This window comes from Vulpes lagopus, chromosome 11, assembly GCF_018345385.1.
Source record: "Vulpes lagopus strain Blue_001 chromosome 11, ASM1834538v1, whole genome shotgun sequence".
Lineage (NCBI taxonomy): Eukaryota > Metazoa > Chordata > Mammalia > Carnivora > Canidae > Vulpes > Vulpes lagopus.
Window position 1 is genome coordinate 71,515,916 of NC_054834.1, and position 13,280 is coordinate 71,529,195.

Sequence of the window (13,280 nt, forward strand, 5' to 3'; positions counted from 1 at the left end):
CTGCCTGCAAGGCTTTCCTTAAAAAAACAAAACAAACAAACAAAAAAAAACAGCTACCTGGGAACCGTTGGGATGTTTACAGTGGGAGCACAGAGCTGACAGCCCAGGCCTGGGGGGATCTCCTCCCCGACGGTACTGCCATGGTAGGTCCCCCCAGAGCAGGGGCTGGGCACTGTCGCTGGGCAGTGTCACCTCCAGACTGTGACCTCAAGGCAGCACTGAGCAAAAATCTCGTCTCTTCCCCAAGGGTCCTTCCTGGGTCCTAATTAACAACTCAGATCCCCTCCGGATGGAGTGGCTTGGTGCCTACTCAGGATCTTAGTTCAACCACCTGAGCCTAATTGTTGTATCAAAGCAGAACAAATGAGTCTACCCACCGCTGTGAGGCAGGCTCAGAGAGGACATGGGCCAGGGCCACCTTGAAAGACCTCCCACGGCACTCCCTGCCAGCGTTCACTTCAGCCCAAGCTGGAACTCAAGTGGGTCTTTCAATCCTACGTGAGCAGCAGAACTTGGCAGGTCTCTCCTTAAATCCTTGCTGTGTCCACCCCTCTCTCTCAGGAACCTGGATCTAGACACCGAGGTGCTGGCTCCCTCTCCCTACATGCGGATGTTCTGATTTTGAGTAACTGAGCCTGGCAGTAATGGAGGCGCTGCCTTTACCTGCAGTAGAGCCAGTACACCAGTAACCGGCACCCACAGCCCCTGGAGGTTCCTGGCCCAGGTCTCCTGTTTATACCAGATCTCATCTGGGGCATCCAGCCCCTCGGGGAGCCACATGGGAAAACTCTGGGGGTGGCTGGCCCTGGCCCCGTGTGCATCCACCTGCCCCTGGGAGTGAGGCAGGATCAAAACTTGAGTCCACCCAGGTTCTTCTCCATTGCTGCTTCAGCATTCCATCCTCGAAGCAGCAGAGACTACCATCAGGTTAGGAAGTGTCACAAGCCTGGAGACACCTAGACAGCTGATTGGTTTCACCCAAATATCTATCAGTGGCAGAGAAAATAGCAGCAAAGAAAAGCTAGGGCAGAGAATGGGCAGATTGGCCTCATGCCCAGTTCACCCCTCCATTTGCAGAGGCCCCTCCATCCCTGTCCTCCGTTTTCATCGCCACCATGTCAGCAACCATGCGGCTTCTCATGTGCATACGCTACCCCCAATTCTGACCACTTGGGAGGGAGAGGAGCCCATCTCCCATATTTAGACATGGAGGCTCATAGGCTTAAATGTGCCTACACTGGTGTTTGGCCAAGCCAGGGTTCATACATCTCAAGTCCAAATCCTGAGGAAGAATCCATGGTAGGAGGGATCCTTACAGAAGGGGGTGGGCGGTCGATCCACAGTCATGTGAATGAGTCCAAAAGGCAAGACTCACCTACTCTTGCTACCTCCCCAGTTGGATGTAGCTTTGTCAGGGTGGTAGCATGGATGTGCCTTCAGTTTGGGGACAGCAGAGGACAGGCATGGCTTGTCCTCCGCTGTCCTCCTCCATGTGTGGCTGGAAAGCCCACTGTGGGCCTTGGCCAGAACCAGTGAGGGGGCCATACCTAAGAAGGCCACGTGCAGGTGAACACAAAGACCAGACTCAGATGCAGGCCTCCCCTCGAGTCATCTGGACGTCTCCTCGGGACCAGTAAAGGCCGAACCTCAGAGACTCAGGTGTACTCCACTCCAACCCCTCGGCCAGAGCAAGGAGGACACAGGGTACTCTGAGACTCCCCTGGCCACTTGGGAGAATGGGGTTCCTTTCAGATTTCTTTTTGGTAAGGATCGTATATACCATTAGTGAGTTTCCCACACTGCCTTCCTGTGGGGCTGAAAACACATGATCGTACCCACTCCACTCCACTCCACAGTAAAATGGTCCCATCGACACTGGACAAAGTCGAAGCAGCCCTGTTTTAGCCCTCTGGATCAGTACAGACTGCACTTGGCAAATTACTCCTTGTTCTCAGGGTCCATGGATGGTTTCTTCAAACCCTGCGTGCCCCCAAATAGGCGTGGGGCTTCCCACTCACTGCAGCAGGGCCAGCCTGCAAGGGGCCCTTCGCGGCACTTGTCCCTTGAAGCCAAAAAGCCGAAGGCCTGACAGGCAGTGAAGAGGGAGGGTCTCTCCCCAAGAGCACTCTTCCTTCTACGTGCCGAAATGGAGGCAAAAGATGTCTTTTCTTATCGGTGACGTATCACCAGACACATCCCACCGAGGGAGCAAGACCCCGTTCAGGCCCCATCCTCATGTCTTCGAGTGAGCCCTTAAAAGCATCTTCCTAGCCGCGCTGGTCTGGGCCTCCCTGCTCACACGGCGCAGGTGCAGGTGTACCCACCCGGCAGCCACCGCCGCGTGGGGCCAGGTGAGTGGGCAGCCTTGGTGTGCTGTGGTGTCTTCTCAGAACTCTGCTTCCTGGTTCTTTCCTCCCTGCCCTGGCCCTGGCATGGCAAGTCATCTGCTCACTGCCAGCGCGGCTGCCATCAAGAGTGTCTCCCACACCCCACCCCCTTGGCAGTCTATGTCCTGCTGACCCACACAGCGACCCAGCTTGTGATGCTTATCTCTGTTGTTGCCATTTCAGAAGTCCAGAGGTCATGAGCACCGTCTCAGGTACGCGGAGCACGACGGTCACCTTCACGGTTCGTCCGGGGACCTCGCAGCCCATCACTCTGCAGAGCCGGCCCGCAGACTTTGAGAGTAGGACCTCAGGAACAAGACGTGCCCCGAGCCCGGTGGTGTCGCCAACAGAGATGAACAAAGAGATCCTGCCTGCCCCCCTCTCCGCTGCTGCTGCCGCCGCCGCTCCTTCTCCCACTCTCTCAGAGGTCTTTAGCCTTCCAAGCCAGCCCCCATCTGGGGACCTGTTTGGCTTGAACCCGGCGGGACGCAGCAGGTCACCGTCCCCCTCGATACTGCAACAGCCAATCTCAAATAAGCCTTTTACGACTAAGCCTGTGCACCTGTGGACTAAACCAGATGTGGCAGATTGGCTGGAAAGTCTAAACTTGGGTGAGCATAAAGAGACCTTCATGGACAATGAGATTGATGGCAGTCACCTACCAAACCTTCAGAAGGAAGACCTAATAGATCTTGGGGTGACTCGGGTCGGGCACAGGATGAACATAGAAAGGGCTTTGAAACAGCTGCTGGACAGATAAGGGTGGCTGCTCTTTACCTTTACAGACTTCTTGTTATAAGTAGAGATGGGCTTCTACTGAAATATTTGTGCGGCCAAGCACGGTCTGTGAGCACCAACCCCATTCCACGGGTTTGTCTCCTGGTACCCAAAGAGATGCCGAGTGTGTCCAGGTGTGGCTGAGCGAAGGCCTTGCAACTCCCCCTCTCCACGTGGGCTTCACAGGCGGTTTCTGTGCAGCAGGGGACACGGGGAGGGAGTCCTGCCACCACGGAGAGAGAGGCGCAGCTTGCCTCCCAGCATGCAGGTGACCTCACTTTGCCAGGTCCCAGGGACGCCCCCGTCGATTGAGCACGGGACCCTTGCTCTTGCAGGCAGACACCAGTGTACTCTAGATACCTCCTGAGACCTCCCTCCTCTGCTTTCTGGGCAGCTCTCACCACCCCAGGCCCGCCTCAGTCTGTGGCCTCCGGGAGGGCACTCAATGCTCACTTGCTCCTTTCTTTCCTCTACTTTGCTTGCGGTAAGACACCTCAGACCTGTTTGTCCAGTGCCCCTTCTTGGGCCCGAAAGGTAGAGAATCTTTCTTTTCCTCTGGATTCTTTACCCCATCTCCTCCTGCGATGTGCATCCGTGGTTCTTTGGCCATGAAGTTCTTGGCAGTGGTGGGGAGTCTGAATGGGATCGTGCCCAGCTTTGCTTAGCTTTCTTTCTTTCTTTCTGCAAATCTATTAGCATAATTCCAGAGTGGCCAAACAGATGTCACATGGAGTTAGTCAAAGCACAAAGTCACGATTCCAAGGAGGAGGGGAGACCTGGCCATGGGAACCAGCCAGTGTGCAGCTGCCCAGGTCCAAAGTCTCCTCCAGGGGAAAAGCATTTAGTCATCTGCCAGGAGTGTCTCCAGGACGGTGAGAAGGGGATTCTCTGCCTTTCGCATTTTTTTTTTAATTGAAAGTGTTGTATTCTGCAAAAATCAGAGCAGGTGAGCGTCCACTTTAACACGAGGGTGGGACACAAGGTCATTGGTGGGCATATGCTGCTGCCAGGGAGACAGCATCTTCCCCGGGAGCCAGCAGGTGCTGTGACGTCAGTTCTGAGCCCGGCCAAGGCTAAGCATCTCTGCTGAGACAGCCCCTCTGCTCTCTGAGGCCAAGGAGATGGTACTTGGGGGCTTTCCCCCTTTGTCTCCAACTGTCCGGGCACCCCCACCAGTTTATCTTACAAGGACAACAGGTTTCTTGAGAACCCAGTGGGTATGGCGTCTAGGCCGGACCCAGGGTTGAGAACACAAGGTGGGCCACAGGGTGAGGGTAGAGGCAGACAAACGAAGAAAGACAGGGAGGTTTCCCGGGCTGCACCAGGCCCCTCTCACAAGGCTTTCTCGAGCCTGCCCGATCTCCTCCTCCCTGGAGTCCCCTCCCCTGTAACAATACCTCCAGTTTCCAAGGGAGGTTGCCACCTGCACAGGGGCCACCGGACACCCAGCCAGGCTTCCAGCACATTCGCCCACACTTGGAAGAAATTCGAACAGCAGGTTTTGGCTTTTCTTATGATTTCAGAACTAGCTTAGCCCATCTCTAATTATAAAAACATGATTTTTTTTTTCCTTTCTTTTCTTTACGCTCACAATCAAGTGTCTGATTAGGTCTGGAACAGCTCTAGAATGAACACATAAAATTTAGCAATTTAAAATCTCTTTCTTTACTGCAAGTTTAAATAGTTGTACAGATAGTTTATAAGCACAATATTTTAAGAAAAAAAAGTGGCTGGTCTACTAGGCAGCCTTTGTGCCACTTCAGTGCTAGAAAGTTAAAGAAAAAAAAACTTTTGTGATTTAATAATACTATTTCTGTGGAATTATAAAAGTATGACCTTTTTAAATCAACCTTATTTGGATGCATCTGAACCAGCAGAGCTGTGTTATATTTTCTATCTTTGCTAGAACTTCGTCATCGAAGGACAATTATTTCTTCAAAAGTGGTTACAATTCACAATGCAGCAGTTTCTCCAAAAACAAACACACACCACACACACACATGCGCGCACACACACTATTTTTCCAACCACAATGCCCCTGAATTGGAAACTGAGTTTTGGACCTTCCTCTGTTCTGAACCCTTCTGCAGGGCAATCTGTATCTGAATGCCCCGATCTGACTTGAAATCAATTGAACATGAAGGCGCTTCTGTCCCGCCCACCTTCTGTCTCTCCGTCGTGGGGTGCACCAGGACGCTACAGGTGGCCTGCTGAGGCCACCTGCGAGTGTTCAGAAAACATAAAGGTGGTGGTTGGGCCACTGTCTTCCATTTGGTGATATTGGCAAAATTCAGTCAGTGCACTGCTTCACCCTGGCTCTTCCCTCCTCTGTCTACTGTTGGCATTTACCTCCATGCTCAGTGCCAGGCGACACACCAGAGAGGACAGGAAGGGAAGGCGCTGCTAGGTTGCCACCTGGTGGCTTGAGGTTCACTGGACTTTGGCTGCCACTCCCTTTCTTAGAGAGACTTCGACCCATGGGCAACTAACCAGAAGCAAGCAGACTGCAAGAAACAAAAGAGCTGGGCAGTCATTTATTTTTGCCTTGTCTTATTCTAAAAAAAAAATCACAGGACCCCGCAGAACCTGCACTGAGTAACCCATGTGGCCAAGGTGAATCCATCTCTAGCCCTATTCGATGGTTTTGCTACAGAAAGCAATAGTTCCTCACTGAAATCGCCGCCCACTGTTCTCCCCCTGCCCCTTGGACACGTTAGGACCAGGCCCTATTCCATGACCTCTTCAATGGTGGGACACAAGTCAAACTGCTCATATAAGAATCATGTTAATACTATTCTGGGTTTTAAGATCAACTTTTGTTATCTACTGTAATTTAAATAAATTGCATTTACATGCCTAGTCTCTGTAACATTGTGTATACAAAACCAAAATCTCTCAAGATGTAAATTATGTATACCTGCCAAGACACCTGCTCCAGGGTGTCTGTGCACATTTTAAGTTAATTCATATAATATAAAATGACTCAATGTGACTGTTGATTTGCTGAACTTTACATATCACAAAGTGGATTATTTGTGGTACTTTAGTTAGTAAAATGGTGATTTTATTTTATTTTTTTCTGAGTTACTGAACAAGCAAGCATTACCCAGGTGATCTGGCAATGACTTTGTGTGTGTGGGCCACAAATATTGATTTTTCCCATTAACGAATTTTTTTTTGTTTTTTTTAGAAACTAATTATGTTTCACACTATGGTTTGTGTAACTTGTGTTCGCATTATCTGTGTTGCTGTTACTTTTGTGCTTTTATTCCTTTTAAACTTTATTTTAAAAAAAAAAAACAAAACAAAACAAAAAACAAGCTCCTGTAATTTGCACTTCCTCCCAATCCTTCAATCTCTTGTATGGCAACCAAAATTACTGTAAGAGAAATAAATATACGATTGCACTAAGGTTGTGGCTCTGATTGCACACAGTGAAAGCTGTCTGGGTGAACCAGGAGTTGCCAACTTGCAATCTAGCATAGGCTCTTTGAACATCATCGCCACTGTTCCTCCGTAAGATTGACCAGGTGCCATGTTTCTTCAAAGAGTAAGAGCCGTCCCTTCACGGAGCTAATCTGCCTGGGCTCCATCCCCTGACAGTACCCTCACGGCACAGACGGAGACACACAGGATCTCAGAGCCATGTGCGTGTTGGCGGGCACATCTGTAAGCTCTGCTTAGAAGCCCAACTGAGGCCTGGCCTTCCTTTGGTCGGGGACGGAAGTGGGGGGTGGCGCCGAGGGGGTCCCCCGCGCCCCCACCTGCTCATCTTCTTCCCTCCAGGCCGTGGGGTTGCAGAACCAGGTGGCCTCTCTGGTTAACGTGAAGCCAGCCATGTTTCAGCGGTAAGCAAGCAGGCACTGACGCTTGGGGCAAGAGAATTTGTGTCTTTTGGCGAAGAACGGAGCTGGGAAGACATGGGCTGTCCCTTTGTCTGTAGGGAAGTATGTTTTAAACACTGAACCTCATCTTTGGCCTCATCAATGAATACCTGGTGTCTTTAGTTCCTGGACAGTTTCTTCTATGTTGGCACATTCTCCATTTGAACGGCAGCCACTATGTTTCTATGTTTATGAAAAATTCGAATCCTCTTATCTTTCGCAGTTCACCCTCCATTAAGCCTTCCACTTCACTGTCTGGTGGTTTCTCCCACACCTTAACCACCCCCTTCACCTCCAATGGTTTCTTCCAAACCTCTTTTAGGTAAATGTATCAGTTTGTCTTAAGGGAAAAAAAAATTGGAAGACTTTTTTTTACTTGTACTTTGAGGCATTTTACCAACCAGGGCACTGGAGTGTCTGTGCTTGTAGCTCTCCGCGTTCACTCCGAGAAGGTGGAAATCCCACAGCGCCTGGGGAGCAGAGCCGAAGCTGCATCAGGGCAGCCATGCTCCATGGGGACTCAGGTCATTTCCAACCTGTCCCTCCGATGCCAGCAGGCCTGACCGCTTCAGTTTCCAATCCGCGCTGTATCAGTGATTTTCTTTCTTTACTGTTCCTGTTTAACATGTCTCTGCATTTCAGTCTTTACCGTTCTGTGTTTAAAATTACAACAATCACTGTCCATTGCTTCTACTCGGGAACTCTGTTTATAGCAATTCTGAAACTTAATATGAGCCTTCAAATAAATACAGAAATGAGAAAAAAAAGGAAAAAAATAAAGTGTGTGCCTTGGGTGTTTTGAACCTGATCTGCATAAAACCATATTGTATTCAAATGCTGTATATTAAATGAAAGGATAAATATATCTTCACTGTATTAATGTAGCTGATAAAATAGTTCTAGTGCCTTGTTTTCTGAACTCAGAAGCCCATATCAATGCACAACGTAAAGTAAAAACCAATTCGAGAACTGAAATGTTGAGAAGACGTAGACGTGATTCTGGAGCCTTCATCCTAAGACTGTGGAATATACACAGTCATTTAAATTAAAAAATAAAAAGAAAATTGAAATAAGATCGTGTTATCAGTTAATTTTCCATTAAAAGTGCTCTCTGCTCTATCACTTTCAGTATTTTCACTTACTTAACACACAAGAGCATGTATGAGAGTCCCCATGGAAGAGAAAGGTGTCCTGGCAGGAGTCCTGGGCTCCCACCCGCCTTCCCCGGTGGCGTGTCACCCCGGCGGCACTTTGTTGGCTGCTTATCGAAGTTAGCAGTATTGATTGTTTTCAGATTTTGTTAAAAATTAACAAAATATTTGTTGATAGTGACAGGCCACTCATCACAGAACTACTTCTAATGTTCACAAGCAAAAGAATTGGCAGTACATGGTCTGTTTTTCTTTAAAAAAAAAATGACGTAGGAAGTACACGAATTCTGGTCTAATGGCACTACACTCGAGGGCCTGTCATCCTAGAAGTTGTCTGGGTGTAGTGAGAGTGTCGGGAGCCGCCGCCCTGCCTGTGGGGCTATAGTCCTCATTGCCAGAGTGCGTGGAGGGTGGCTCAGCCAGGTCAGAGGCAGGTACACACCACGTGCTGTGCCCACCGCCATGTCTTTGGGCTCTCCGCCAAACACGTGTCTCAAGGGAGCAAGGACCTCCACAGGCTGTGCCTGTTTATCTCACGAAACTAGCATCAGTGCTGCTGTTTACCAGGCCAAAGTCAAATGGAGATCCAAATTTATTCATTTTAGGCCACAAATGTAGTCTGAGAATCTGAAAGAGGTGGTTTGGGAGAGATGGGGTTTCTTAGGGATTCCCGTTCCACATGCTGCTGCTGCCTCCACCAGAAGCATGTATGTATCCCACGTCAAAGGGGTGTGCCACAGCCACCAGGCAAGGTGGACGGACAGGCAAGCCCTGGGCCCCATAGGAGATGAGGGTCAGAGAAATCTCAGGTTGGCCTTCAGGGCAGCCAGGTGAGCAGGTCTGGGTGTGAAGACAGCTGATCTCAGCTGCATCTGGTGGCAGCATACCTGTTCTGTGTTCTAGCCATCAAGCCTTCCTGCCTACTCATAGTCTTTCTTGCCAAGGGGCTTACACAGACTTAAATGTGTTCTTCAAATCCCAGGGCCCAGAGAGGAGGAGAACAGAGCCTTTGAACTGCCAGAGAAGTGACCACAGCACAAGGCAGAGCTCAGTTTATTTCCAAGTATGGTCCCAAGAGGTAGGCACAGGCTGGAAATAATAGTAAATCTCCTGGGTGCACTCTGCACCAGGCACCATCCAGAGTGCTGCACCCATTGGGTGTCCAGCAGCCAATAGCCCCATTTTACAGATGAGGAAACAAAGTCTTGCCAAGGTCCATGGTGAGGTAAGGACAGAACCAGGATTTGCTATAGAACCTCCATGACTAAGTCCAACTCTAAGAAAAAGAACCCCCATCAGGCACCCTGAGAATTCTGGCCGTGTCAGGGTCTACCACGGATGACATGGACAAACTCCTTTCTGCTCCTACAAAGTCATTTGTGCAGGGCCAGGGGTCCAGGAGGGTGGGCAAGATGGGGGTTCCTTCCTATTCAATCACCTCAGGGATGTGAAAAAAGGAGATTTGATTCTGCTTATGCCACTGCCCTCGACTAAGATTGGGGAAGCCAGGACCTCGGAATCACAAGCTTTCTCAAAGACTTGATATTTGTAAAAGCCCACAGCTTGGAGATGTGTGACATGTGGCATCTGCTTTAATTATCTCAAGAACCCATGAGGCCAGTGAGGAAAAAGATGACCATCTCTTCTACTTGTAAGGAAACGGATGCTCTCAGCCACAGTCTACAGGCAGGTGGGATGATTCATCCTGAAGACTGACAGTCCTATCAAGGGAGCAGAGCTGCCCTGGGTCCCGTCCTTCCCAGGCCCTCCCCCCGCAACTCTTCCTCCCACGGCCCTGAGCCACCCAGCATCCTCCAAACATGTTCCTTTGTGGCCTACAGCCACGAGAGCCTGTTTCTGTTGCTTACAACCACAGACTGCTTGCAGATACAGCTCCCATCCTGATGCCAGGGAGCTCTCTTCCACACCCCATGGCCTCCCTCCGCCAGTTAGAACTGGGGCAGCCCCTTCCTCCCCTTTCACCATCACCCTCACTGGCAGAGGAGAAAGGCCAAGCGAATGACAGACAAGGAGTCAGTCACATGGCTATGGAATGAGTTTGAAAATGAGTCCGACAGGCCCACACGGCTTTGAAGCTTTACATAAAGCCAACGGCGCGGAGCAGCAGCTTCCTCCCTTGGTCTTGGAGCCTGCCATCTGGGCAAGCTAAAAATAAAGGCTCCGTTTTGAAGCAAGAGTTTATACATGTGACTACAAAGGTCCTGGTAAAGACATCAAGGCTCTAGGGGAACCACATGGCCTGAAACCTTTAGCGCCCGCAGGATGGCCAAGAAAGCCCAGCCCCTGCCTCCCCCACAGGCCCGGGGCCAGCGTCTCCTGGCAGCAGCCAGGAGGGAGAGCAGAGGGTGTGATGGCTCTCTCTGGCTGGGAGGGAGGGAAGCCATGAGAAGAGGGGGCTGCATATAGCATGAAGTGCAGGCTGCCATGTACTCACAGCAGTGACAGAGAAACAGCCACGTGGACCCCGACTCTGCCGTCCAGTCCCGGGCCCACGTCCTCCGGGCCACCTGACACCCGCCCAGCTGCTCCGCCAGGCTCCCAGAGCAGGGCCTCCTCTCTGCTGGATCCTGGATCCTCCTGGCAGCTGGAATACTCTTCCCCGGGTCTGCACAGCTTCCTGGACCACCAGACTCGGAGAAAGGCTCGTGCCAATCCCACACCGCCGCCACTGTCACCACCTCCGGCGGGCCTGTCGATGCGCTTGCTGCTCCCCCTCCGCCGGCGGCCACACGCCCCCCGCTGCAGGCGATGCCCCAGGAGGGCGGCGACCGCCCTGTCCCAGCGGCCACTGCTGCCCCAGGCAGCTGCGCCCCAGCCTGCAGCTCCGACCTCGTGCGGTAGACCCACCTCCCGCGGGCCCCCAGGGACTACCGGCGGGCCTGCCCCTGCGCGGCCGCACCCACCATGACCTCTGACCCCCGCCCCGCGACGGGAGGCAGCCACGCTCTCTAGGGCACCTCGCTCCGGGGGGCGGGCGGGGGGCGCTGTGGGAGAAGCAAGGGGAGCCGTGCGGGGCGGCGGGGGGCCGGGCGGCCGGGCGGGGAGCAGGGGCTCAGCCGCGGGCCTGCCAAGCTCCCAGCACGGGGGTCTGGGGCGCCTACCTCAGCTCCGGCTTCTGGAGGGGGCAGCTGCGCCGGCCCGGGGCGCCTCTGCCACAACTCGGGCGGGCCGAGGGCACACACACGGCACGAGGGGGGGCGCACCTGCTCGGCCCTCACCCCCGACCAGGGGGACACGGAGCCGCCTCCCGCCCACCGCCCCGGGGCGCCGCTTCAGCCGCAAGGGACACTGGGCCCGGAAGTCACGTGCCCCGCCAGTCACGTGCTTTGCATGGGCCAATCGAGACTGGCAGAGGCACCGCTGAGCACGTGCCCACGAGGACCAACCAGGATTGGCAAAGGAAGGGGATCGTGATTGGCCCAGCCGGAGGAGGGACGACTTTCGGCCAATCCCAGGGGCCAGGAGGCGGGCTGTGGACGAGGCGCCCCGCCCACTGTGCTGGCACTGACTGGGAGGCTCAGGGCGATGCTGCGCAGCTGGGAGCATCTTCACCCCTGTCCCTGCAAGCAGATCAGTAGTAATAAAACACAACATTTGGCTGCAAATGACAGAAACTTGCATTAAAAGTGGCTTATACCAAAAGTGCTTCATTCTTTCCATAGGACACAAAAATGTGAGCTCCACGAGGGCAGAAATCTTATGTCTTTTTCACTGCCCAATGTGGACAGCAGGATGTTCCCAATAAGGGTGTGTTGAAGGCATGGGCAGTCCTTGGTGATCCCTGGATCTGGTCAGACAGCTCAACATGGTCAAGTCAGATTGAGTGAGCCTCTCCCTCTAACTTCGCAGCCTCACAACAACAAAAGGCGCTGCCGCTCTACACATCACATTCCATTGGAAGTCAGGAAGAAGAGGGGAAGACCATGTCAACTGTATCTGCTCCCCGCTACCAGGGGAGCCAGTGCTTTCCCAGTAGTGTCTCCCACATGTCATCTAAAGCCATCCCCGGAAGCCAGGCAGATGGGGAAAGGGAGTACTCAGCATGGTACAGTGCTGCCAGGAACAGAGCTGTCTTAAAAGGCAGAAGACTGAATGGAGAATGTGTGGACAGGTGCTAGATGGGGTTGCAAGAGTGGCCAGGTAGGTTTTCCTCACTGAGCATTTGAAAGTATGAAATCCAGGGGCACCTGGCTGGCTCAGTTGGTTAAGCATCTAAGTCTTGATCTCAGCTCAGGTCTTGATCTCAGGGTCATGAGTTCGAGCCCGGCATTGGGCTGCACACTGGGCCTGGAACCTACAGAAAGAAGAAAGAGAGAAAAGAAAGAAAGAAAAGAAAGAAAAGAAAGAAAAAAGAAAAGAAAAGAAAAGAAAAGAAAACAGCCCAATGGCATTAAACACATTGGCAACACCGTATGGCCATCAGCACTGTCCAGTTCCATCCTGCCAAAGAGAAAGCCTCTGCCTGTTGATCCCCTTGGCCCCAGGGTCACTGGCCCCAGGCAACCGGGAATCTTTCTGTCTCTGGATTTGCCTTTTCTGGACATTTCATGTAAATGGAATCACACAATATGTAGTCTTTGGGGTCTGGTTTCTCCCACTGAGCATGATTTTTTCCAAGGGTCATCCATGGTGTCGCGTGTGACACGGCTTCATACCTCTTTTGGCTAAAGAGTATTCCATCGGAGGGATAGACTGCACTCAGGTCTTTCCCCTTCGTCAGTTGATGGACATGTGGGTTGTCTCCACCTTCTGGCTGTTGTGAATAGTGCTGCTGTGAACATGCATGTACGTTTATTTTCTGTTCTTTAGGGGCCTATGTGCTGGAAGTGGAATTGCTTGGTCGTGTGGTCACTCCAGGTTGAACCTGTTGAGGAACTGCCAGACTGTTTCCTGCAAAGGTCAAACCACTTCCATTCCCACCGGCAGTGGGTGAGGGCTCCTCCCTGGAGACTTCTGAGGCCGTACCTCATGGAGGCTGAGCTCCATCTCAGGCTTCCAGATACAGCCCAGGCCCCAGGAACAGGTTGGGCCACAAAGACTCTGCATTTCCAGCAAGCACC

At 52.1% G+C, this 13,280-nt stretch overlaps 1 protein-coding gene across 6 annotated transcripts in view; it reads left to right on the forward strand.

Annotated features, from left to right (window-relative positions):
• The window catches only part of SHANK2 (SH3 and multiple ankyrin repeat domains 2), a 509,567-nt gene extending 502,992 nt beyond the window's left edge, over positions 1 to 6,575 (forward strand). For all 6 annotated transcript variants that reach the window (XM_041774022.1, XM_041774021.1, XM_041774024.1 and 3 more), the window contains one exon: positions 2,571 to 6,575. In XM_041774022.1, coding sequence (XP_041629956.1) covers positions 2,571 to 3,147 — 577 coding nt within the window. In that variant the 3' untranslated portion in view covers positions 3,148 to 6,575. The remainder of the gene's footprint in view (positions 1 to 2,570) is intronic.
• The last annotated feature ends 6,705 nt before the right edge of the window (positions 6,576 to 13,280 follow it).